At 44.9% G+C, this 26,748-nt stretch overlaps 1 protein-coding gene across 3 annotated transcripts in view; it reads right to left on the bottom strand.

Moving 5' to 3' along the window:
- SFMBT2 (Scm like with four mbt domains 2) overlaps positions 1-26,748 on the bottom strand; it is an 872,139-nt gene that overhangs the window by 51,175 nt on the left and 794,216 nt on the right. For all 3 annotated transcript variants that reach the window (XM_069229268.1, XM_069229271.1, XM_069229269.1), the window contains one exon: positions 3,766-3,935. In XM_069229268.1, coding sequence (XP_069085369.1) covers positions 3,766-3,935 — 170 coding nt within the window. The remainder of the gene's footprint in view (positions 1-3,765; positions 3,936-26,748) is intronic.

Genomic DNA, 26,748 nt, shown 5'->3' with positions numbered 1-26,748 from the left:
GCCAAAGGAATCTTTGGAAGGGAAGATACTTGAAGATTGAATATCCCAGGTTCAAATTGTCCTTTCAACAGAATATAAGTTTCAATTTCAGCTTAGATCTTACTACCTACACATATCAACTCAACCCACCCTACTCTGTCATGAAACATGTGAAAAAAACGTATTCCATATTTTACTTGACTAAGGGGGTCATTCCGACCCTGGCGGTCCATCCGGGGACGGAGGAAGCACCGCCAACAGGCTGGCGGTGCTTCAGGGGCAATTCTGACCGCGCGGTAAAGCCGCGGTCAGAAAAGGGGAACCGGCGGTTTCCCGCCGGTTTTCCCCTGCCCCAGAGAATCCTCCACAGCGGCGCTGCAAGCAGCGCCGCCGTGGGGATTCCGACCCCCTTCCCGCCAGCCTGTTCCTGGCGGTTTACACCGCCAGGAAGAGGCTGGCGGGAACGGGTGTCGTGGGGCCCCTGGGGGCCCCTGCAGTTCCCATGCCACTGGCATGGGCACTGCAGGGGCCCCCTAACAGGGCCCCATTCAGATTTTCAGTGTCTGCAAAGCAGACACTGAAAATCGCGACGGGTGCCACTGCACCCGTCGCACACCAGCAACTCCACCGGCTCCATTCGGAGCTGGCTTCATCGTTGCTGGGGCTTTCCCGTTGGGCGGGCGGGCGGCCTTTTGGTCGGAATGACCCCCTAAGTGTTCTACTCCCATCATCCCTGATGATTCTCTTCCTTCCCTCTACTTAGCAGCAACTAAACAAACAAGCATTTGCAATGCAACGGGTCTCGCATTTCTCTGAGTTAGAGCTATAAGCAGTTGTAAACTCCCAACCAGACTTTTCTTGCCTCATTAAATGGAAAAAAAGAGCGCAATCGTGCTGCTACAGTTCACTCGTAGTGAAACCTAGCGGCAAAAGTGAAACTTCCTACGTAACTGGCAAAAGTGCAATTAACTATGTAACAGAGTCAATGTCATGCAAAGCGCTTAACTTCTGCCAAGTGAGATCACGCTGCGAAAAATAGAAAAGTAGTCCACAAACTGGATGGAAAACCGTGAGCCTTGTATGTTTTCAGTACTTGGTCGCTGCGCTCGAGGAGGGCTAACCACCAGAAAAGGTATGACCTATGCATGCCTTCCACTAATGAAAGCAAGCAGATCTTAAAAGGCAAGCCCACGAACCAATGAAAGACACTGACGTGACATGGACAGGGCTCCAAGCCCTTTTCTACCTACTACCGCGTCTCGCAAGCGATATGCTTGTGCACGCGCATGCTAGCGCAGGCTTGACCCTAAAAATGGTCTAGAGTGCCCCATGAAAACTACAGTTGTGCTAAATTGCACTGTGCCTTACCATTGACTGTTGTACTGTAATTGAGTTGCTCGTACTCCCAATGCAAATACTGTTGAGTTGTGTACCTTACTCATATGTGTTAATTGTATGGTCAGTGTTAACCTGCTTGGGGTGGTGCAAGTACACTACATAAGAATACTAAATGAATAAATGCTAAAGAAAAAAAATTACATCAATGGAATATATACCATGAGATACTCATAATTCCAAGAATTCAAAACATTACTATAGCATTACCCACGCAATGTATGGGATAAAGTACCCTCTGTCATACATCATAACGAAATAGCAAGCCGCCATAGAATACTGTGACATAAAGAGGAACGATGCTGAGTGGCTTGCAATGCAATTTTAACGTATGACTTAGGGTATTTTATTACTTATCACACATGGTCACACCATGAAGCTTTGCCAAAAAGCCTAAATCCTTGCCTTCTTGCTCCTCCATGTGAATGCTTAGAATCCCAATTATGCAGAATGACTGTAGGGAGATATAAAATGTAACACTATGCAAATAATAAAAACGTATATGCAGTTTTATGTAAATCGCTTCCAAAAACATCTACAGTTCATAATCTATAGCAACATGCAGAGTGATACCCGTCTGTGTGTAATGAACTATACATGTGCAGAATATAAACTCGCTGCCTTTCATACTGTCTAGTGGCTAAGGCAGCAGGTATTAGAGATGTAATAATCTATCACAGTTCAGCAGTTAAAGCAATTTCGTAATAAAGGTGACTAGTGACAATTAGGCAGTAATAAGGAGATTAGAAACATGATTTTACACAAGGACTGCAGGCTTCCATCTGTTGTAACATCTTCGGATGCACATAACTTACACCAACCATGGGAGTGTCCGGAAATCACAGTGTGAATAGGCAGACTGTATTGCTATGTCCAAGGTCTCGAAAAAAGACTTTGGTGGTCATTCTGACCCTGGCGGTCTTTGACCACCAGGGCGGAGGACCGCGGGAGCACCGCCGACAGGCCGGCGGTGCTCCAATGGGGATTCCGACCGCGGCGGTAAAGCCGCGGTCGGACCGGCACCACTGGCGGGCTCCCGCCAGTGTACCGCCGCCCCATTGAATCCTCCACGGCGGCGCTGCTTGCTGCACCGCCGCGGGGATTCCGACCCCCCCTACCGCCATCCAGATCCCGGCGGTCTGACCGCCGGGATCCGGATGGCGGTAGGGGGGGTCGCGGGGCCCCTGGGGGCCCCTGCAGTGCCCATGCCACTGGCATGGGCATTGCAGGGGCCCCCGTAAGAGGGCCCCTACATGTATTTCACTGTCTGCTGCGCAGACAGTGAAATACGCGACGGGTGCAACTGCACCCGTCGCACAGCTTCCACTCCGCCGGCTCGATTCCGAGCCGGCTTCATCGTGGAAGCCTCTTTCCCGCTGGGCTGGCGGGCGGTCTGAAGGCGACCGCCCGCCAGCCCAGCGGGAAAGTCAGAATTACCGCCGCGGTCTTTCGACCGCGGAACGGTAATCTGACGGCGGGACTTTGGCGGGCGGCCTCCGCCGCCCGCCAAGGTCAGAATGAGGGCCTTTGTCATCTAAAACGTCCTGTAAACATTCTTAAAACAGACTAGTGAATTCTACATCCATTACTTACTTGCAAAAACCGGGCCTCATTTATGAGGTTTTGGCGCAGGGCAGCGCTGCAAGAATTCTTTCTGTGATGTTATGCATCACAAGCAAAGGGCAGGAATGTGCTGTATCTATGGAATACAGCACATTCCTGTCCTTTTCCCGCATGCTTATGCAAAATGGGCTGCCAATGCTCCAACACAGGCACCCTTGCACCGTGGTGCAAGGGTGTCTGCATTGCAGGGGGATTATTTTTGTGGAGGAAGGTAGACCTTCCTGCACAAAAAACAATCACAAGAGATGTTTTCCTCTTGCTATGTGTGCTGCAGAATGTAGCATAAATAGAAAATGGAAAAAACTAGGAGAAATAAAGGTATTTCTCCTCGTTGAGCCTTCCTAAGACCTCCCCAGGGGTTTCACGTTTTCACATGTTTACAAAGTCCTGTAAATCTGGGAATGTGTCAAAATCCAAGGGTGTTGCATGAGAACACCCAGTGTAACACCTGTGGAATGCCTCTTTGACGCAAAGTAAGGCAACGCAGTGACATGTGCTGCGTTGCCGTACTCCAAATCTGCAAGTCCATGAAAAGTCACACAAAATGGCTTTGCATGGCCTTGTAGATATGGGCCTGCAGCCCGCGCCTGCAGTGCATCACAAAAAGTGACGCACTGGCGCCACAATCTGCTTGTAAATGAGCCCCACAGTTTCTTTTCCAGGACGTTTCAATTTTAACAAACTGCTTCAAACCAAGCTGTCAAATCATGCCACTTTGACTTCCTGAACAACTACTGATGATTTGTTAATGGCCACACAAGATTGTACCTCTGCTAACTCAGCAGGAGCGAACTCCATGGTCGACGATCTTCTCTTTTTCTGCACAAATATCGATTTTCTTCTTTTCCGTCGTCTTCCTGGTTTGATCAGACCACTTTCGCCATTGCCTTCCCCAATTGGTGGCTTGATTATTTTTTTCCTTTTTCCATAATAATAGGCTACATTAAAGAGTAAATGACATTAAGTTACAATTTATAATTGAGATATTTTACATAGTACCTTTTAACTTTCTTCAATGAGGTAATGAATTATTCAGTGTAGTAATTGACAATTAAATTACACATTTTACAGAGCAATAGGTGGAAGGTCGCCTAAACATGTTTCCGGACATACCCAAAAAATAAACATTGGCAAGGCCAATAGAACTAACCTGTGATGGCCCCTGAAGAGGTACAGGCTGTGCCACTGCTTGTGGACACGCAGGCAGCCATATTGCAATAATTTTTGCCATACTTTATTATTAGTTTACAATTTCAAGATGGCCAAAGTGTTGAAAGCTGTGTATCAGCCTCCAAAGTTTTTGTAAATCAATTATAAAGTACAGGAAAAAATGTTCAAAGATGGGTGGCAACATTTACACACACAAAGACTGCCATCTTTGAATGTCTCTGTGAGATTTTACCCTTGCTTTATCAGTACAAAGTGGTTTATGTTTTTAGAAGCAATGTGCATCTTTAAATGCTAAAGCAACAATACAATATGCTAAAGTAAGAGGAAGATGGACAACCAAGCTTGTGCACGTGCAGAAACTGAACTTTCAACACACTGGCTAACCTTGTACAGTTAAATAATAATGTAGTATGAAAAAAGCAATTGCAGATGGCTGCTCATGCAAGCAGTGCACATGCAAGTTTCACAAGTGGCCTGGTAGCAGTATATAGAAAGCTCCCAGCCCTGATTTAAAAAAAAAAACATTATTATGAAATTAAAAAAATACATTCTTGTATACAATTTAAAAGAAGAAGATTGTGATGTCATGTTGAGTTGCAGAGCACACTTATCACCCACAAGGGTGTCCAGGTGCTTGAGCAGGTGTGTAGAGGTGGGGAGGGGTCTATGGACCCTTATGAAGATGAACCAGTTGATGAAGAGGACAACTAGTAAGAGGAAATGGGTGTGGCCATGGGTTGGACATTTCACCTGGCACTGGCCTGGTTTCCCCTCCTACTGAGGCTGTGGAGGAGGGAGCCTCATTTCAATGGTGGTGCGCAGGGCAGTAGAGGTCCTGGACTTCAGCCTACCCTCAGTGGTAGTCAAAACAAAGTCTTGATGGAGGTGCTTCAGCCCAAAGTGACCCCCTTGAAACCCTTAGTCTCATTCAATGAAGCCCTTATAAATGTCTTAATTGGGGTCTAGTCCAAGTCCTGCACTGGGGCTCATGTGAATAGGTTGATTGCCCGCCGCCATCTCCCCTTGGGGATCCCTGTTTCCATACCCAGCACTCCACCATGGTAAGCCTGGTGGTCCAAGCCTCCTCATCCCATATCCAGGTGTGTTCCCTATCTCTCCACTGAATAGGGTATCCAAGAGGCCCGGAAACTTCAGTAAGAGAATGTTCAATTCCACCAACCTGGCACTGTGGTCAGTGAACAGTGTGTGCTTATTGAGCCGTTATTGCTATACACTATGCAGAAGTCCTGCTTATGGTCTTGTAGGAGACCGAGGCCCTACTCTCTCAGGCTGTTGTACATGGGACAGATGTAGCTAATTTCACCATCCCCTGTGTACTTGACATGACCAATTCGCTGGGCAGAGCGATTTCGTTGTTAGTGGCCTTGCGGTGGCATACCTGGTTGAGAACATCTGACTTTTCAGGGGATGTCCAGCCTTCCCTCTTGGAAAAGCCCTTTGATGGCTCTCGTCTTTTTGGAAACAAGGTAAATTCAGCACTGGAGCACTTCTAGAACAGCATGCCCTTGGGCTTGTCTATGAAGTCTTATGAGCCCCAATCTGCCTTTCACCCCTTTTGTGACCATGAAAGGGGTCTCCAACCACACATGCATACCCTCGCAGCCACCAAGGGCAGCAGGCTTCTCAGCCTTTTTGTGGCTGAAGACATGGGTCCCAGAGACCATGTGGAAAAGGCGGTTAGAGCTCAGGTCAGTTCACCCCCCCCCGAGCAACCACTGTCTCTAAGCCTCTTTAATTGTCTGTCATGCAGTTAGAAGCAGGTTCTGCTAAAAACCGCCCCCACTGTTGGTCAGTAACATCAGGTGATTGGGTACTCCAGATAGTGCAAAGGGGCCATCTCTCCTTGTTCTGTCAAAAAGTGCAGTCTTTCTTGGCCAAGGGAGCCATAGAGAGGGTGCCTGCATCAGAAGTAGGCAGTGTTTGTTATTCATGCTACTTTCTGGTGCCGAAGCAGGACAGAGAACTTTGCCCTATCCTGGATCAGTGCCTTGTCAACCTCTTCTTGAAAAAAAAGATGTTCAAAATGCTCACACTCACTAAAGTTATGTCTTCCCTAGACTCGGGACACTGGATGTTAGCATTGGACTCGCAGGACGTATATTTTGACATCCCCATCCAGATGCTATCTGTGGTACACAGTGGGCCAAGAGCACCTTCAGTTTGCTGTGCTATGTTTCAGTCTTACCAGCGCACCTCTGGTGTTCACCAGGGTGATGGTGGTGGTCACAGCTCAGCAGAAAAGGTTGGCATTACAGCCTTCCCCTAACTTGACCCCTGGCTGTTGAAGGCAGGCTCACCCCAGGCATTGTCGCCCACCTTCAGATAATGTTGAACCTCCTGCAGTCGCTAGGGTTCACTATCAACATTTCAAAGTTGCACTGACTCGCTCTTAAATGCTCCCTTTCATTGAAGCTGTTCTGAATACAGTGCAGTTCTGGGACTATCCTCTGGAGCAGTGAGTCCAAGATACTCAGGCTATCATTCCAGGGTTTCAGACTCTATCCAGGATTTCAGTGAGAGTGACTCCGAGGCTGTTGAGCCTCACAGCCTCTTGCATTCTGCTGATGACACATGCCCGCTGGCATATGTGGGCTCTGCAGTGGGATCGGGAGGCTTAGTAAGCGCAGTATCAAGGTAATCATTCGAACATGGTCCAAATCTCAGAAGTAACAGCAAAAGTCCTGCAATGGGTGGGTAACAAACCATGACTGGGTCAGTAGCAGATCCCCTCTCCTTCCCTCAACTAGCTCTGACAGTAGTGACAGAGGCGTCACTCCTGGTCTGGTGCGGCCACCTTAGAGAGGTGGAGATTAGAGGACTCTGGTCTCCATCAGAGTCCAAGCTCCACATAAACCTTTTGGAGCTTCGGGTGATACGCTTGACATTGAAAGCCTTTCTTCTTTCAATTATGGGAATTATGGTACAGGTATTCACAGACCTCTGCCCTGAGGTACTGTAACTAACAAAAAGAGCAGAGTGGGGTCACGAACCCTGTGTCAAGTGGCCTTGCACATGTGGACATGGCTGGAACCTCAAGGTATTTCCCTGGTGGTTCAACACCTGGCAAGCTCTATGAAGGCCATAGCAGATGAACTCAGCCAAAGATGCCTAGTGGATCAGATATGTTGTTTCCATCCGGTGGTGGTACAAGGTTTCTTTCAGCAGTGGGGAGAGCCTTGGTTAAATGTGTTTGCCACTGCTGAGAATGCGTAGTGTCAGCAGTTTTGTGCACTGGAGTTTGCAAGGTAACTCTTGCTCAAAGACACTTTTTGTCTTGAGTGGAGCTCTGGCCTCCTGTATGCCTTTCCACCAATACAACTCCTGCCCAAAGTTATCAAGAAGATCAGAAATAACATGGCCCCAAGTCATTATTCTTGTAGCTCCTGATTGGGCATGGAGAGTCTGGTGTCCTGAGCTTTTGGGCATGACTATCAGTCCTTAGTAAGGCTTCCTGTTCGGGGGGATCTTCTGTCACAGTAACAGGGAAGGGTTCTGCACCCGAAACTGAGCATCCTCACAGCTTTTGACCTTCCACCAGAAGTCTGTGATGTTATTCTGGAAGTGAGGCATTGTTCCACCAAGTCAGTATTTGCCTGCTGTTGAGACAAGTTTGTGTCCTAGTGTGTTTCCCACAAGAGTGAAACCTTTCTGCCCATTTATCCAAGGTTTTTTGGTTTACCCTACCTTTAACCGAGAAGAGCTCTTTTAATGGCAGTGTCAAAGGGTATCTTTCTGCAGTCTCTTCATTCCTGCTGTTGCCAGAGCAACCTTCTATTTTTAAATCCCCTGTTTTAAGCAGTTTCCTTAAACGTGTGCAGTACATGTTTCCCCACCACACAATTTATCATGCCCCAGTAGGACCTCATCTTTGTTCTCACTTTTCTAATGTGTGAGTTATACACACCTGTGCACACATGTTCTCTTCAGCTGCTAACCACTAAAACTGCCATTTTGGTGTCCATTCCATCGACCAGAAGGGTCAGTGAGCTACAGGCCCTCTCTGTTCACTCTCCTTATACCTCTTCTTTACCCAGGCAAACTGCTCCTCTGAACACATGCCTACTTTCTTCTAAATGTTGTCACTCCCTTCCATGTAGTCCAGGGTATCACCCTACCTACCTTCTTGGCTCTGCCTCACCCCTCCAAAAAGGAGGAGAGACAATCCACCATCTGGACCCAAAAAGAGCATTGTTGTTCTACCTTGATCACACAAAAGAGTTCCAGGTGGATGATCATCTTTTTGTGGGATCTGTCGGAGCCAAAAAAGAGAAGACTGTGCAGAAGGGGACCATCACGTGATGAATCATCCTACTCATTAAGATCTGCTATGCACTAGCCAAGTAACAGCCTCCTGAGGGCTTTTGGGCTCACTCCATCAGAGTCAAGGCTGCGACCACTGCATTAGTGGGCGTTTTTTCTCTCCTGGACATCTTTCAAGCTGCAATGTGGGCATCACTGCACATGTTCACAAAACATGGCTGCCTTGAAAGTCAGGTCCGTCATGACAGACACCAGTCCCGTTTCGTCCTGCAGGACTTTCTGAACTAGTTGGGCTTGCAAACAGACGTTAGGGGATGGTATTGCTTGCATACCTATTCTAAGGTAAGGGATCTGCGGACAGAAGTCTCCATCAGATGAACAAGCTACTCACCTTCAATAATGCCTTTTCTGCGAGAGTCTCTATCTAGCTGCAGATTCCTTACCAATCATTCCCACACTGTGAACCGGTTAAGGTTTAAGAAACACCCTTTTTAGGACCTGAGTCTTTTCCACACCAGTGGTCAGTTGTCATTGTGGCTCCGCTCTCCTGAAGTTTAAAGTTGCGAAAGCAACTGATATCTCCTATTTTGGTATGATGGACATCACTTCTGGCACGGTCTATGGTGATGCAGAGCCGAATACCACCTGTGCTCAAGAGTACTGCTCAAAAATATTCCTGATCCAGTCTGACATCTGCAGATGTTCTAAGGTAAAGAATCTGTGGCTAGATAGAGGCTATACCAGAAAAGGCATTACTGAAGGTAAGTTAACGTGTTCTTTATGTGCAGAGCTCTCCATCCCGACTGCAGAGTCTCCAAAGTTGTAAACTTACTATTGAATTGTAATTTGTGAATACCAAACCAGATTACACAAAAGTGAGTTTACCTTTCTCAATCAGGGCCCAAGTATTATTTATTACTCATGTTAGTGGCATCTTTGCAAGATTCCTTCAGAAAGACCTCTAAATGTGGACAAGCTTCAGTTTACTCTAGACATTTTTCTTTACTAAGTACAAAATCATCACTCAATTGTCTAATCAGTGAGTCAAGTCAGATAAGACCATGGCACAAAAACTGCATATTTTTTCTGCCCTTTGTTTAATGAGCGTTTCAAACATCTGTCATTGTCGACAGTACCCTTATTTTGTTGTAACACTGTTGTTGAAAGTATCCATTTAATCCATGCTACAAGCATCACCAGGCAGGGATCCTTTCATTCTAGCAACATCAAGTGCCACTTCGGTTCATTCAAGGAAACGGCTGACTGATTTAATTGAACCAACTTTCATTTAGTTGGCAGGGTGCAGGCATTAACATGTGTTGAATTGGCCATTGTCAAGCGCAAAACGACCCCATGATATATTATCTCACTGGTCATGGCTCAATGAATTTGTTGTAATTTACATAAAATTCTACATGCTGTCCACCTTGAGCTTGAAAGATACACTGACTTTTACATTGAGAGTCCAGCAATCGTTAACGCTGTAATTAGTGTACAAAAAGAGTGATAATGTGCTCTGAGAGCCAGATTATCAATGCTGGTGGCACGCATATGTAGCGGGTGCGGTAAAGTCTTTCTGAGAGTAGGAGGTCTAAATCAAAGTCATGAATATGGCAGTCTCAGTCCTCATAGGCTTTGAGAAGCATGGCCAGGCAAAGCACTACCCCAGTATGTACTGCGTGCTTCCAAAGCCAAATGACGTACATCACTACTACAAACCTCAGTGCTTTTATGTTCTTTCATTCTAATGCCTACATTCATAGTTGGGCTTCAGGTGTGTGACATGGTTGAAGGTCACCATCATGGAATTTGAACCAATCTGGCAATACAGAGGACATGGCTTGGAATCAGTGCTTTCAACCGGTCCCAAAACATTTGTATACACATGTATTAAATATTAAAGGCCTTATTTGGTATGATGAGTCCATTTATGCATTTAACCATATTAGAAGAAAAATGTAAAGGATGATGGATGCCATAGTATCCTTGCTACACCTCACTGATGAGGCCTCAGAAGGCCAAAACCGGTCTGAAATTGCTTGTCTTTCCTTATGGAGGCACCTATTGAGCAATTGTGCACTTCAGCAGAGCCAAGTGGGCCAGCTTGAAAGGGGTAGTGTGTGGGCCTTTTTTTTGGTTCTAGGGCCCGACAGGCCTGTCCAACACTGAACCTGATCTGTTAATTCAGGCTTGACTGCTCCTATAGGAGACGGACCAAGGCTGATTTGCATATTGCTAATCTCTCTAGAGAGACGCAGTGGACCAGAAACAATGGTATGGAATTCAGCACAAGCAAATGCCAGCGTCTGAGACTAGTTTAAGCATTTCTTTGACTACTTTATTGGTTGTGGTTACCACTTAAGAAGCATCCCTAAAAAATCCCATCATGTTCTGATTATGACAGTTTCCAACTGCTTTTTACCCAGTGATTAGGTTACAATGCTAGTTCTTGTATTTTGGGTTATGTCCTGCTTATTCTCGCAGGGACTATTCTACCTTGTCTTAATTATTTAATTACTCTGTCTTTAGTTGTTTGCTCACCCTGTTCTCCTGCCTTTTTGTGAATAATCTTAAATGGACACCTTTTCATAAAATATCAATCTTGAAGATAGCCAACATGTTCGGTTTGGGATACTATATTTTCCCTGTTCTTCTAATCAAAGATATGGGCCCTCATTCTGACCTCGGCGGTCTTTTCGCAAGACCGCCGAGTTACCGCCGCGGTGAAGACCGCCGACCGCGGCGGTATGCCGCTGTGCGCATTCCGACCGCTGGGAGCGTTCCGCCGGGAAACCGCCGGCAGCCAGACTGGCGGTCGGCGGGAAAGTGGAGACTGGTCAACCTCCACCGCCACACCAGCAGAACACCGCCCCCAGAATTACGACCCACATTTCTGTGTGGCGGTTTTCTGTTGGCGGTGTGCTGTCGGCGGTCACGTCCCTATGGCTCCCGTCGCCTCCCGGAGGACCAACGCACAAGGTAAGTTGATCGTCCGTGAGGAGAGGGGGTGGGGGGGTGTTGCGTGATGTGTGCGTGCATGGGGGTGTGCAGATGTGCATGTTGGGGTGCGTGCATGTCGGGGTGCGTGTATGTGCATTTCGGGGTGGGGGTGGGGAGGGGGTTCGTACCACCTCTGGGGGGTGGCAGGGGGGTGGAGGGGGTGGGGGGAGGATTTGGGGGGGCAGTGGGGGGTGGGGGGGGACCCCTATCAGTGCCAGGGAAGGAATTCCCGGGCCCCGATAGTGCCTACCGCCATGGTTCGCATGGCGGTTCCCGACCGCCAGAAACCGCGGCGGTAAGCAGGGTCATGATACGGGTGGCGGTCTTGGGGCGACCGCCGGGCCGGAGTGCGCAAACTCCAGCCCGTCGGTCATGACCGCCGTGGCGGTCGGAGTGGGGAAGTGGCGGTCGATCGCGGCGGTGACCGCCGCGGTCAGAATGCAATTTTTTGGACCGCCGGTCTGTTCGCGGTCCGACCGCTGCCTCTCCGCCGACCGCCAAGGTCAGAATGAGGGCCATGATCTCTTACCCTTCCTTGTTATGTTACACCTGTCCAACTAAATTGTGACCATGATCTCCATGATGTTCCACTAAAAGACGTACTGTAGAATCCCATTTTGTTAGTATGCCCCTTTGCAGGATTCTACTTAACATTTGTGACTTCCATCCTGTCCTCCTGCAAGAGTTTGCTAAGTATAGATAAGTATATATGGACTCACATCTTATACCATATAAACTGAATTATGTTTCGTTATTCCTTAATTCATCCCCCTACATCGTTTTCCTCCTAACTGTATATTTTTCCTTCTCTTGTGCAGTTGAGGCCCGATGATTATTGCATTGGATAACACCAATAATAGTGGGTGATGTTAAGAAACAACTTAAATCTATAAACACCCTTCTCATTGTTCTTCCATTTTAATTTCAGATGAGGCACTAGCCACTAATACTAGCACAAGATGCCATTCACTACAATTCACAGATCAATGACCCAGGCCAGACAATCCATACAGCAAGAGCAATTGGTTCCTAAGTCTACCTCAGTTTTATTGCAGACAGCATGGTAACTCTGGGGGTAGCAGGTGCTGGTTTGAACACTAATATCTCCAGCCGGGCCTATCACAAGCATGTGATATATAAAATTAATTAGTTTTGCTTACCCATGTTTTAACCTCAGTGTATAAATGCCTGCCACATAGTGTGGAACGATCAATCACTAAGCGATTTTTTTCATCATTCTACTGTGATATAAATAAAAATTATTGTTAAATAACAAAGCCACATTTTTCGCACTTCATGTAGAGCATAATTGCTACATAGATTTAGGACACAAACTGTTCCAATATCAGTACCGACCCAATACCTCGAGCTAAAATAAAACGGTTGTAAAAATCGCTATTGTGTGTCTCTTTTTCTAAGATATAACCATTCGTTTCAATTTAAAAATCACAAGATACATGCAATAATGAAAGACATATTTAAATCCTCAAAATAGAGTCACAGCTAAAAAGTTACTCAGATTTTCAAGTTCTCAACATTAAAAGTATACAGGTGTACAAGTGCACTTCCCATTTAATTAAGTGTTTTTATGTGCATGTATGTAACAATATCTTTTAAGTTCTAAAGTAACGAACAAGCAAAACATTAACGTTTACATTACAGGAATACTAAAGCAAAAATGATTTGTGTCACTGATCAGGACATATATTTCATAAATTAGTAAACATATACACTTAGCAGACATTGTATAAACAAATAGAACAAAACAAAAATCAAATGAGTGTTCCTTATGAACATATTGATGGGTTAACTCCAATACACAATATAATTACATCACAGGCCATCTGAATGAAAATAACATACAAGTACGATTACTCATTTTCCTGTGTTCAACAAGTACAATTATAGGCCTTATTTAGACTTTGGCAATTGGGTACGTCGTCAGAAATGTGATAGATGTAATTTCCGCCTTAATCCAAGTGCCTTACGACATAATGCACTTGTAATAAGGCAGGCGCCATTTCTGTCACATTTGTGTACCATTCACCAAATTCTAAAACGTTCCTATGGTTCCCAAATGGTTCGCTACCTACAGTTCACGTCTGAATACTATATTGGGGCAATCATTTTGTAGACAATATTTAGGACACAATATGCGGCAATCATTTTGTAGGCAATATATAGAACAATATTACATCAGACAATATACTACCAATGCTATTCTGGTACCACACCCCTCCTATGTGTTGAGACAATTTGTCCAATTAACCATGTGGTGCATGATTGATGGATGGTTGACTTAATAGATCTCTTTGTATTCCATTTCAGATCAATATGAATCAACATTGTAAGCGGGACAGTCTGAGATTGTAAATATATTGTCTAGCCGTATTCATTTCAAATCATTGGTCGCCCCATAGGAAAAAAACCTAAGCACACAATCAGTTCGCTTCAAACAGTCCCTAATACTTTTATCTTTAATCACATATCTACCTTCAAATAAGGTTTGACGAGTTCGGAATATAAACTAATCTAATTGTAAGAAACACCCAACAAAATAGTCATTATGTATGTGTATCACACCCCTGCACCATTGTTGTACCTGGCTTTTTGACAGGGTCATCCCCAAACTTTTTGCCTCCTTCCTCCTATTTTGTCTGACCTGTTGTTGTTGGCTTTTGACCTCTGGGCACTTTACCACTGCTAACCAGTGCTAAAGTGCATATGCTGTCTGTGTAAATTGTACTATTGATTGGTTTATCCATGATTGGCTATTTAATTTACTTGTAAATCCCTAGTAGAGTGCACTGCATGTGCGTAGGGCATGTAGATTAAATGCTACTAGTGGGCCTGCAGCACTGGTTGTGCCACCCACTTCAGTAGCCCCTTAACCTTGTCTCAGGCCTGCCATTGCAAGGCCTGTGTGTGCCGTTTCACTGCCACTTCGACTTGGCATTTAAAAGTACTTACCAAGCCTAGAACTCCCCTTTTTCTACATATAAGTCACCCCTAATGTGTGCCCTAGGTAACCACTAGAGCAGGGTGCTGTGTGGGTAAAAGGCAGGACATGTACCTGTGTAGTTATATGTCCTGGTAGTGTAAAACTCCTAAATTCGTTTTTACACTACTGTGAGGCCTGCTCCCTTCATAGGCTAACATTGGGGCTGCCCTCATACATTGTTGAAGTGACAGCTGTTGATCTGAAAGGAGCAGGAAGGTCATATTTAGTATGGCCAGAATGGTAATACAAAATCCTGATGACTGGTGAAGTCGGATTTAGGGGGTGATTCCAACTTTGGCTGGCGGCGGGCGCCGCCAGCCAAACGGGAACCGCCAGAATACCGCTGCGTGGCCAGAAGACCGCCGCGGTTATTCTGTGTTTCCCGCTGGGCTGGCGGGCGACCGCCAGAAGGCCGCCCGCCAGCCCAGCGGGAAACCCCTTCCCACGAGGAAGCCGGCTCCGAATGGAGCCGGCAGAGAGGGAAGGGTGCGACGGGTGCAGTAGCACCCGTCGCGATTTTCAGTGTCTGCAATGCAGACACTGAAAATCTTTTAGGGGCCCTCTTACAGGGGCCCCTGCAGTGCCCATGCCATTGGCATGGGCACTGCAGGGGCCCCCAGGGGCCCCAGGACACCCCTCACCGCCATCCTGTTCCTGGCGGTCACGACCGCCAGGAACAGGATGGCGGTGAGGGGATCGGAATCCCCATGGCGGCGCAGCTGGAGGATTCCTCAGGGCAGCGGAAAACCGGCGGGAGACCGCCGGTTTTCCGTTTCTGACCGCGGCTGTACCGCCGCGGTCAGAATGCCCTTGGGAGCACCGCCAGCCAGTTGGCGGTGCTCCCGCGGTCCCCGGCCCTGGCGGTCAATGACCGCCAGGGTCGGAATGACCGCCTTAATATTACTATTCTAGAAATGCCACTTTTAGAAAGTGAGCATTTCTTTGCACTTAAATCTTTCTGTGCCCTTCAATCCACGTCTGGCTTGGTTTAGTTGACAGCTCCTTGTGCATTCACTCAGACACACCCCAAACACAGTGTACTCAGCCTCACTTGCATACATCTGCATTTTGAATGGGTCTTCCTGGGCTGGGAGGGTGGAGGGCCTGCTCTCACACAAAGGACTGCCACACCCCCTACTGGGACTCTGGCAGACAGGATTGAACTGAAAGGGGGCTTGGTGCATTTCTTAGACACTCTTTGAAGTCACCCCCACTTCAAAGGCACAACTTAGTATAAAACAGGGCCTCTGCCCTACCTCATCAGACATTTGCTGGAGAAGAAACCTGAACCAGAAACTACATCCTACCAAGAAGAACTGCCTGGCTGCTCAAAGGACTCACCTGTCTGCTTTTCTACGAAGGACTGCTGCCTTGCTGTTGGCCTGCTGCCTTGCTGAACTCTTGTCTGGCTGTAAAAGTGCTCTCCAAGGGCTTGGATAGAGCTTGCCTCCTGTTCCCTGAAGTCTCAGGACCAAAAAGATTTCTCTTTTTCACTTGGACGCTTCGTGTGCCGAAATTTTCGCCGCACAGCTTGTTCCGCGGTGAGAAAAACGCCGCACACCGACGCTGATCAACGCGACACCTTCGGGACGACCGAAACTTTGACGCACGGCCTCGCAAGGACAACGCCGCCCGACTTCCAAGGAGAAATCGACGCGACGCCTGCTGTGAGAGTGAAATTTCAACGCACAGCCCCGCAGAATGACGCACAGCCAGAAAACAAGCAGGAGAATCCACGCACAGACCCGGGACATCTGGTAATCCCCGCGATCCACAGAAAGAGACTGTCCGTGCGCCGGAAAATGACGCACGGCTTCCCCGCGTGAAAAATAACGACGCAAGTCCATGTGTGCTGGGGAGAAATCGACGCACACACCATTTTTCCACGTATCTCTTCTTCTGCGGCCCCTTTGCGGAGATTTTCCACCAGAAACCAGGTACTTTGTGCTTGAAAGAGACTTTGTTTGCTTTTTAAAGACTTAAGACACTTTGGCGGTCATTCTGACCGCGGTGGTCGGCAGTCGCCGCCCGCCAAGCGGTTCCCGCCAAAAGACCGCACCGCGGTCAAAAGACCGCGGCGGTCATTCCGGCTTTCCCGCTGGGCCGGCGGGCGACCGCCAGAAGACCGCCGGCCGGCCCGGCGGGACAGGCCCTTCAACAATGAAGCCGGCTCGGAATGGAGCCGGCGGAGTTGAAGGGGTGCGACGGGTGCAGTGGCACCCGTCGCGATTTTCACTGTCTGCTAAGCAGGCAGTGAAAATCTTTGTGGGGCCCCCAGGGGCCCCACAGCACCCGTTCCCGCCATCCTGGTTCCGGCGGTGGACACCGCCAGAAACAGGCTGGCGGTAAGGGGGTTGGAATCCCCATGGCGGTGCTGCAAGCAGCGCCGCCATGGCGGGTTCCCTGGGCCAGCGGGAAACTGGCGGGAAACCGCTGGCTCCCCTTTTCCGACCGCGGCTTTACCGCTGCGGTCAGAATCACCAAGGAAGCACCGCCAGCCTGTTGGCGGTGCTTCCGCCGCACTCCGCCATGGCGGTCATGGACCGCCAAGGTCAGAATGACCCTCTTTATATCACTTTTCAAGTGATATCTTTACAAATTTATATTGCATCTTTAATCGTTTTGACCTGCAAATACCCAGATAAATATTATATATTTTTCTAAACACTGTGTGGTGTATTTTTGTGGTGCTATATTATGGTATTGTATGATTTATTGCACAAATGCTTTACACATTGTCCTCTCAGTTAAGCCCGACTGCTCGTGCCAAGCTACCAGAGGGTGGGCACAGGCTAATTTTGGATTGTGTGTGACTTACCCTGACTAGACTGAGGGTTCTTGCTTGGACAGAGGGTAACCTGATTGCCAACCAAAAACCCCATTTCTAACAACCATCATTAACCCGTTTTGGGAAAATTCTTTGTTTTTGTTCGCTGTGTGATGAAGAAATATAAATAATGTAATTGAATAAAATAAAAGTACAATAAAATAAAATAATGTTAGTGAGTAAAGAAATGTATGATCATTTGGAACTAACTAAAGGATTTCTAAGAGGTGTGTTAATTTTTTCATTTGTTATTTTAAATTAGGAAATAACCTTGGCTTTCTTTATTTTTGTTTCCAGTTGGCAGCTCAATAGATGAGGATTGTTATGTCACAGCACTGGAAAACAAGCTATACGTTTCACTGCTGTTTTGTAACCGCAGAGAGTAACCTGTATTGGAAATGCTGTTCGTGACAGGGAACTATAAAAGGGCCCATATGTAACAAACATTTTAGGCTCACTTGTGAATCATATGTGTTTTGTCATGACTTCATATACATTTTGAAAAATACTCTACAAACTTGTAAACATACTATAATCCAGTTTTAGTGTATTTTATAATGCAAGTCTAACCAATTACTCTGAAGTCATTGTAGAACAGGGATTTATTTTTACCGGCTTACCTTGACAAACGTCCTTCACCAGATGCAACTTCCTACCAATATGTTTCAGAGTTATGGGCTTTCTCTTCCTAGTATAGGGGTGGGAGTATATGATAGTAGGAACATTATGCCGTTTAGCCAGATTTTTGATTAACTTTTTATCTTCAGTAAGAGCTGATGCAAAACCCTCACTAAAATGTTGGCTCTTGGAAAAATGATGTAATTTGTAAAACATCGCTGCAAAACACACAACAGCATATGCACAAACATTTTTGCAGCAAATGTTTTCAATGTAAAGAGTACAATGCCAAACTATTAAGCTTAAGTGCAATGTGCAGGTTAGTTGCTTGGGGCATAAGGAGTCACCTTCACTTTGACCAGCTTTAATCATGGAGTGAAAATGTGAGGTATAATCTAAAGCATTATGCATCACATATCCTAGATGCCACACTGCTTCCCCGCCTCTCCATCACCATGCATAATAGAGGGCGTAATAATTAAAGCAGGCATATGATCACTCAGGGACAACTGATTACTTAGGTCACCGGGGATCTGCCATTCCTATTGTCTTCATAATTGTACGAGCCATGCTATTGCCATCTTTAACACTAATGTTAAAAGTAGCACTTCTAAAATGTTAAAGATGACAATGCGAACTAAACGTTCCTAGCTAGCTGTCACCCTCAGACCCTTGCTTTAGTAAGGGCTAGTCAGGCAGTTTCACAAGGGCATGTGCTAGTGTGCATCTGCTTGGTGTATTGTACTATATTTGTGTCACGCTACGGGATTACCTGCTTCCAGTCCATGTCTGCCATTTTGGAGGGATTTCAGGGACTACCAATAGATGACATGCAGAAGCATCAGTATATAAGGCAGTACTGAGTGCTGTGCCGTCCAGAGCTGCATATCAATCATTGCTGCCTCTCTGAGGCTAGGTCACACGTTCTCACTAAACATGGTTTATCTGTGCTGTAGCACATTTTTACACTACCACAACAGCTATCAGCTTTGTTGCTAATCACCTGCCTCCTCAATGGAGACCAGGCAACAAGAGACCATCCAGCCAACAACCAGGGTCTGAGCAGAAAGACCTCAGCCCTGCCCCCTAGGTCCTGCGTTGGAGCTTCCAGAGCTCTTCCACAACAGAAGAGTGCTCTTGCTAGCCTATTCTGTTCAGAACTTCTCCTAGTATCAAACGGGGACAGCTCGCCCTAGGAGGCGCACTTCCAGTCTGTAGATTCGCCATTGTGGAGTCAGATTCAGTAGGTACTTTGGTTGGGGGGTGTCGCTTAAGAGGGCTAACACAAGTGTGCCTGTAGGTTGACTCCCCATCTTGAATCACCGCCAATGCTCATGGTGACCCCCCCATAAAAGAACTCAACACGTAGATGATTGTTGAAGGCCCTTAAGGCCTGCATGTTTTTAGTGGTAAAGTACAAGAGCTGAAACCTTATAATAACATTACTGAGAGAGTGAGCCTTTAGAAGACACCCCTGCAAGGGAATGGGCACCGTGGAGATGCTGTGAGTTTTGCAGGTTGCCAACAGATTTTGGAAGGAGGTGTTCAACCTACATTTGAGAGCAAAAGCCAAAGTCTTACATTAACGTTGTTGGACTTATTTGTTTTCGGAGTGAGGGCATGATTTTTTAGACTACAGCATATTTGTTTAATACTATTATTCATTATAGGGAACCAAAAGGCCTTTACAACTTTATTTTCACTGAGCATCTGGAGCTGTAGAACACATTTGGTAAGCTTTCAGAGAAATGCGCATTCCTGTAGGCATACAGCCCCTTTATTCTAGCTGTCTGGTTCGATGCTTATGCTAACTAGAAATATGTTAGGTCTATTCACAAATTGAACATTTGCAGGTGGAGAGTAATTCTGTGGGACAATCGTGTGGATTCATATTTTTATGCAACATTACCAATCTTCATTATGTATTTACACAGACGATTTCCCACCTGCAGATTCATTTAAAACAAATGCTCTTGAAATGTGTTGTATATGATGTGTAGAGGTTTGCTTTCTGATGTATTTTAGTTAGGCCATGTTTCTGTGTAAAACTACATCTTGAGCAAAACGGTAGTCATTTCTCTCACTTACTCTGTGCCTTCCCCCACTGCACCCACCTTCTCCCCACAAGCACCGTTGAGGTTAACACCGTCTCTGATCCTGCAACTTGTGGAAGACTGAGGTAAATTTTGGGGTGATTGAAATTTGGGGTAACCTTTTGCTCAGGCAATTCTTTGGTAGCAGAGGGTTGTTGCACAATAAAGAGCACCTTCTTTTGCTACCGGGGTGCTCTCATTTTTCCCAGTCGGTAGAGATATTGATCACTCCAGCTTGAATCATCCCAAGGATTTTGCAGAGAAGCTTGACTTGCAGCACTGTTCTGGAGCGATTTGGAGTGTAAGTATGAATGAATAGGGCAGAATGATTTTGATGACAGAGTGATTCTAGTGTATTTACGGTGAGTTGCTGAAGATTTTAGGTGGGAGGGATTGTTATGATGCATGTGGAGTGTTCGGTTATTCAATGCTGATTCTGGGCTTAATTGGTGGCTTGATTACTGTTGCTTTGATATCTTACTTATGTTTATAAAATTGAAGAAGATTTTGTTTTATAATTGATTGTTAGCTATCAAATTAATCCAAACCCAAGATCTTGAGATATTGTGGTGTACCTCTCTGCATAAAGTAGAATGTAGTGTGAGGCTGCATGCACACAGCTAGGGTTTTCTGAATTATTTATTGTATTTTATAGGGCGGCATTTCTAATCTGGGATGATATGCTTAGCTCCTAGGTGCCCAGGAGGCTATTGCATTAGCCAGGGTTGATTGTTGCGGGATGGGGGTCTGTCTAGGTTTGCAACAGTGCTGAAGAAGTACTGTTCTAGTTTATTGTTTGTGAGATTTGGCTTGGTCTCACTTGCTGATTTCTTTGCAATTTAGGTTGAATAGACAAGGTTTATTTTATTTTATTTAATGTAATTCAATTGAGAAAGGGCTTTGCAATTATTATTTTTTCATTTACAAAGAGGTCTCACTGTGATTGATTAGTTAGCCAGGGAACTGTGCTAGGATTGGTGAGAAATCATCAGAAAGATTGCTGTCATTGGTTGGTTACAGACAAATATGTGACGTAGTAGGTTGACCTTTGACAGTGCTGTGCTGGAATTAGTAATGGTTTGGTGGTTTGTTCTGTGTGATTTTTGAGTTGGTTTTAGCAAATGTAATGGGTGCTGTGTTGAAAAAGCCTAAAGGTTCTGTTATGTCTTCTACTGAGGGTCAGAAATTACCTGACAAGGGAATGCCACCATACAAAATGACGAATAGTGGGTTCTACATAGGTACCTAGATCTATGAATGGCATGAATATACTACTTCTCACAAAAACTTGCAATTTCCTTTAGACTGTACATTTAACATTAGAAAGATAGAGTTTCTGAGATAGATCATAAATGACAGAAAATGATCCCAAGACCTACAAAGTTTGAGGCACTGAATAAAAGGATCACATGGCCACAGAAAAGGAGAGAAAGAAAATGGCAAAGGAGGAAACTATGTTCAGGTGCCCTGGTCAAGGGCTGATCTTTATAGCTTTCATGGCAAACATTCCAACATTTCAAGAGGAACCTGACAAGTGGTACAATGAAGCACATAGGTTGACTACCATTTATAAAATGTGGTGGATGGATTTGAATTTGTTATTCAAGATTGTTGTCCCTAGTGACCTATGGTCTGAATGTAAGGTTGATGTTGCTTGGCCAACTAAAGAAACAACTAGGGTTTCACAAAATAGTCCTCATTCTGATGACGTAACTAAAATATACAAGCAGATATTTGAACATTTAAAAAAGAAGGTGCCAAAGAGATATCAACTGGGCAAAGTTTTGAGAAATTCACAAGAGTCAAAAGACTCATTGCATGCTTACAATGAAAGACTTATGCAGATTTTTAAGAAACACATTGGAGTTAAAGATCCAGAGAAAGATGGCGGTAGTGGGTTCACTCAGGTTTATGTCCTGAGCTTAGTAATCACATACAGCAAAGTGAAATGTGCTGGCAAACAAAGAGAATACATGAGATGTTGAGGCTTGCTAAATAAAGTAGTGATTTATTTGACACAAATCAGAAGAAAATCAAGGAGAAATCTATGTCTGCTCAGACAAAGCAATTTGAGTCGAGTGCTGAGGATCAATTAATGGGTTTGGATTGGGGTGTGTTCAATCTGGCAATGCTTGAATGAATGGGATGTCTCTAATGCAAGATGGTTAATGGATCAATGCTGATGGAAGGTCACGGAGAAGGGGCGGTGAATGATTTAGGAATGAATGGAAACAGTGATGTGTTAAAAAAGAACACTGCTCGTCATTTCTGTGGTAAAAGCTGGCACTGGAAATTGGAATGTCACCAGAATCCAGATCCAATTCAGAATCAATCTGTTTCTCAGGTACAGAGAGGCATGCATTCAATGGTCCCAACCAAATTGGCTTCTATGCAGAATATGCATGACAGAAATATTTTTGCATGAGTATGCCTACTGTCCCAGTGTTTCAGTAAAACATTAGAAACAAAATTACATATAGCCCAGAGTACCAACAGGATCCATGGAGTCTTAATAATTATTTCCTCGTGTTCTCCAGAAAATAATTCGAAATAACTGTTCTGGAGGGGAGAAGAGGACTGGCTAGTTGGAGCAGTCCTGGGGGTAGACCACTGAGCCCATACATTGATAAAGTCAATAGCCACCCCATTTTATTTTTGATTGATGCTGGCGGTACCCACTCATAGTCCATTCTATGGGAGTACCAAAACTATTCTTCCCAGAAAGAGAAGTCCAAGTTGTAGGGATTAGTAATAAGCAAATTGGTAATCAGGTTATATCAGATGTCCTAGTTAAAAAAGGCCCATGGAAAATAACCATCTGTTCATTCTTTGTGACTCGTGTCCTGTGACGTATGCAAAATGAACTGTGTGATATACTGCACAGTGGATGGTGTTGCAATTTAAACTCAAGATGAAGACTCAGGGCATGATTTAGATCTTTCCAGTAACAGTCCTGCTGTCGTTTTTTTGTCTGAAAACCCATCCGTTGCCTTGGTGGTCCGCTCGCCAGATTTAAATGTTGGTGGTCCCATAGGTAAAAGACTGCCTGAGTCCCACTGACTCCAGCAAAAAACTTCACCTGTGTCGAATGCGTAATTGGAAAAAGTGACTGCCGGTGAGACCCCAGCCACCTTTACCACCATGTAGATTTGGATGCATTTTACTGTTAAGACCGGAGAGGAGGTCTGACCTCAACACTTGAGTTGGCGGGTTTTGGGGGGGAGGAATGAGGTAAAAGCATACCTTTCCCCCCACATTCAAATCCGTTTTCGACTCGACAACACCTGCCATCACTGCTGCCACTGGCCCATGGAGAAAACACAACGTCCCCGGCAACTGACTCAATGGTAGGGAAACTGCATTGCCATTGCAGATTGGGTGGGCATTGCACATAAGGTCATGAACACTGCAGGCATATACAAGTCAGAGAAATGTTTAAAATTATTGTGACATGATTATGTGAGGAGCAAGGGTGTGTCAGACATGGATTGGTACACACTGATACATGGCACATGTCACACCCATAAACAGCTGTCATTTTGGTGTCAGTATTCATTTCCAAATAAATGCTGGCTCTACAATGATGTTACATTCTAACCTGTCAACTGTGTCCTTGTGTGCACATTGCAAGTGGATCTGTACCTGTGATGTTGTGCTTCCCGCGGTAGATGCGAGTCATAACATGTATGTATGGGTGCAATGCAATTGGCTTTTTTTAGTGGAAGGAGCTGGAGTGGGTGATGTGATTGTGTCAGTATGTGTGTCACATGTATATGGGTATGCTGTATTGTGGGTTGTGTATTGTGTTGCTGTCTGTAACATTCAGGTGAGTGGCGTTGTGTGGCAAATGTTGTGATGTGTGTAGTTGTGCCTCCTGTAAGCGTGTTTATGTTAATGAGTGTGTTTGTTGTGTTTGTGTTGTGTGTGGTTGCAGTGTCAATGGTGTGTGTATGTTGTGTCATGGATGTATGTCAATGTGTGTTTTTGGCATGTATGGGTTGTGTTGTGGTGTAATTGTAATGAATAATGGTGTGTATGTGGTGTGTTGTGTAGTATGTAGTACAAAGGGACACATATGGCTACGGTACAGTGTGTATGTGTGACTTACCTCTATTCCACAGCTCCTGCTATTGTTCAATGTCCATTGGGTCCTGTGACCATCTACCTCTGTCAGAAATCCACCAGTACACCGCCTGCAGAGCTGTAACATCTAAATATGGCGGGGCGAACACCATCAACTTGATGGTGTTCTCGGATCTGCCGCAGATGGGGCTTAATGGTAATACCATCAAGATCTAAATCAGGCCCTCAGTTGTTAAAATTAAATCACAGGATTCAAGAGTCATTCCCAGGCTTACCTAATGGTAAATAATCTCTAGATTTAAGATATGCTGTCAAAGAGGAGGTTTGAGATTTCTCTGATAAAGAGATAAGACTGATAAAGTGAGTTCAGCCTATAAAAACCAATCAAAACAGTACAGACTGTCAACACAAGCAGAGAAGGGAATGAAAACAGTAATTTAAAAAAATGACTGAACAAAGATTTTTTTTTAGGAAGTGCTTGGTAGCGCTTGCAACTCTCCCATGGTGAGGATAAAGAAACTGAGTGATATATGGCAAAAAGAGTAGGATTTATGAAAGTAAACAAAATAATCATCCTGTGTTCTGTAGAGGTACTGAATTGGCAGAAATTCTGCTCCAGATTACATCAGGTGCAGAATGGTGTACAGGTATACAGTTCTCCTCACTACCTCTCCACAAAGAGAGTCAGTTCCTCTTTGTGTTTCTCAATAGGGATATAATTCCACAAGGGTATACTGAAACTCCTTCAACTTTTAGTCAAATCATGAAGAAAGATCTAGAAAATTTGAGGAGGAAGTTGTCCTTCCAGGCATTAAGTGAACGCTGGTGTAATGCACCGGCCCTTGGAAAACCTGATTACAATTTGACTTTGTTTCTCTTGTCATGAAAGAGGTAGGTGTGTCTCTACAATACTCACTCAGAAAATGTATTGTTTCTTGTTAAAGTCAACAAGTTCTATGTTAACTCTGAACACAAATATTTCTTGCCTAATTCATGATTAAACATTACGATTCATATTTCCATGGGCAATCTCACTCAGGGAGAGACACCATGCCTAGAACTTTCAGAAAATAATGGGAAAATACACATTTTAAAAATGTTGCTGAGAATCTAGTTCCCGCTGCTCAAGCTGTCAGAAGCATACTCGGAGCAGAAGAACAAGCACAGTAATGAGTCACATTCGTAAATCAGAGGCCCAATTTACAAGATTGCAGGCATATATTTTAGAAATGCCAGTTTATAATGGCTTCAAATATATTTTGATATTTCTCTGCTTGTTTTCTAAATTGATTGAGGTGTATCCCACTCAGAGATCAGCGTAACAGTTGCCAAAGTTTTGTTGAGGAAACTGATAATTCAGCTTTCCAACTTCTATTGAGACTGATAGTGGCTTCCATTTTAAAAATGAGATTTTGCAATTAATTTGTACTGCTCTCCAAATTGATCAGAGGTTTAACTTTAGTTATCCTACTCAATCTTTTAGAGTGGTTGAAGGATGAATGGACCTTTCAAGAAAAAAGTGGCCAAAGTGTGCGCTTCTACTGGTTTGAAGTGGCCAAATGATCTCCCTCTTGTTTTGATGAGTATCCAGTGTACTCTTGACAAAATGACGGTCTTATACCCGATGAAGTGATTCTTGGGTAAAGCAATGGGATTAGCTTATGCACCTTCAGATGCACTTGCTTCAATTACCAATAACTTTGTTCTGCACTACTGCAAAGGTCTGGCTGTTATGGTGAAATCTGTTTTTCAGCAGGTGAATTTGGTGACAGAAGCAACAAGAGAACCTCAGTGTAACAGTCTGATTGCTGGTGGCTGGATAGTTGTCAGAAAGCACTTGAGGGAGAATTGTTTACAAGAGCACTGCAAGGACCCTTATCAAATCATCCTGGTAACAAACACTGCAGTGAGGTGTTCTGGAACCCCACAGGTGATCCATGCTGCTCAAACAATGACAGTGAAGTTGGTGGATACAAATGTAGTGAAAAAAACCACTGATCCACCGAGTCAAGTGCACAGCCTGGCTCCAGAGGGGACTGAAAATGTTAAAACTGGTGCAGTGTTTGGTGAAATTACTTGTTCAACTGATGAAGGCAACACAATTATAAAAGTCCTGTTAGATGAAAGTAAAGATCAACACCAAAGTGAAGGACCAATACAACTGTCCAGTTTCAAAGTAAGGATCACAGTGAAAAGCTGTTGCAAAGTCAAAATCAAAAGCATGAGTGGTAGTTAGAAGGAGTAGTCTCTGATCCAAGCAACAAGAGACTTCAATTGAAAATCTGAGTTACGAAAGTCCCAGAGCAGAAAGCAGTAAACAGCAAATTTTGCAGCTAAAGCAGACCATAGTTTAAATCCATGAATGGGTGAAGATGTATCAGTGGTGGTTACCAGAGAAGAAAGGGGTCAAGAAAATAAGTAACTGAAAAGAACTTGCAAAAGAGAACAATGGCAGCAAGAGAGTGAAATCAATTAATGAAGATGCTGAATTAATTGAATTGGACACAGAAAACAGTGAGAGTGGGTCGCCAGCTGCTAGAAGATAAGCAAAAACATAACTCCAAATAGGAAGTATGCCTCATCCGAATGGGTATATCTAGCAACAGTGTCTAAAGAAGGAGAAGGATACTCAGAAATCTTCAGTCCTATAAGTCACTGCCAATGCAACTTTGAAACTG

This window comes from Pleurodeles waltl, chromosome 4_1 (assembly GCF_031143425.1).
Source record: "Pleurodeles waltl isolate 20211129_DDA chromosome 4_1, aPleWal1.hap1.20221129, whole genome shotgun sequence".
Lineage (NCBI taxonomy): Eukaryota > Metazoa > Chordata > Amphibia > Caudata > Salamandridae > Pleurodeles > Pleurodeles waltl.
The sequence above is the reverse complement of the archived record's forward strand: the minus strand, read 5'-3'. Positions and strand labels throughout refer to the sequence as shown.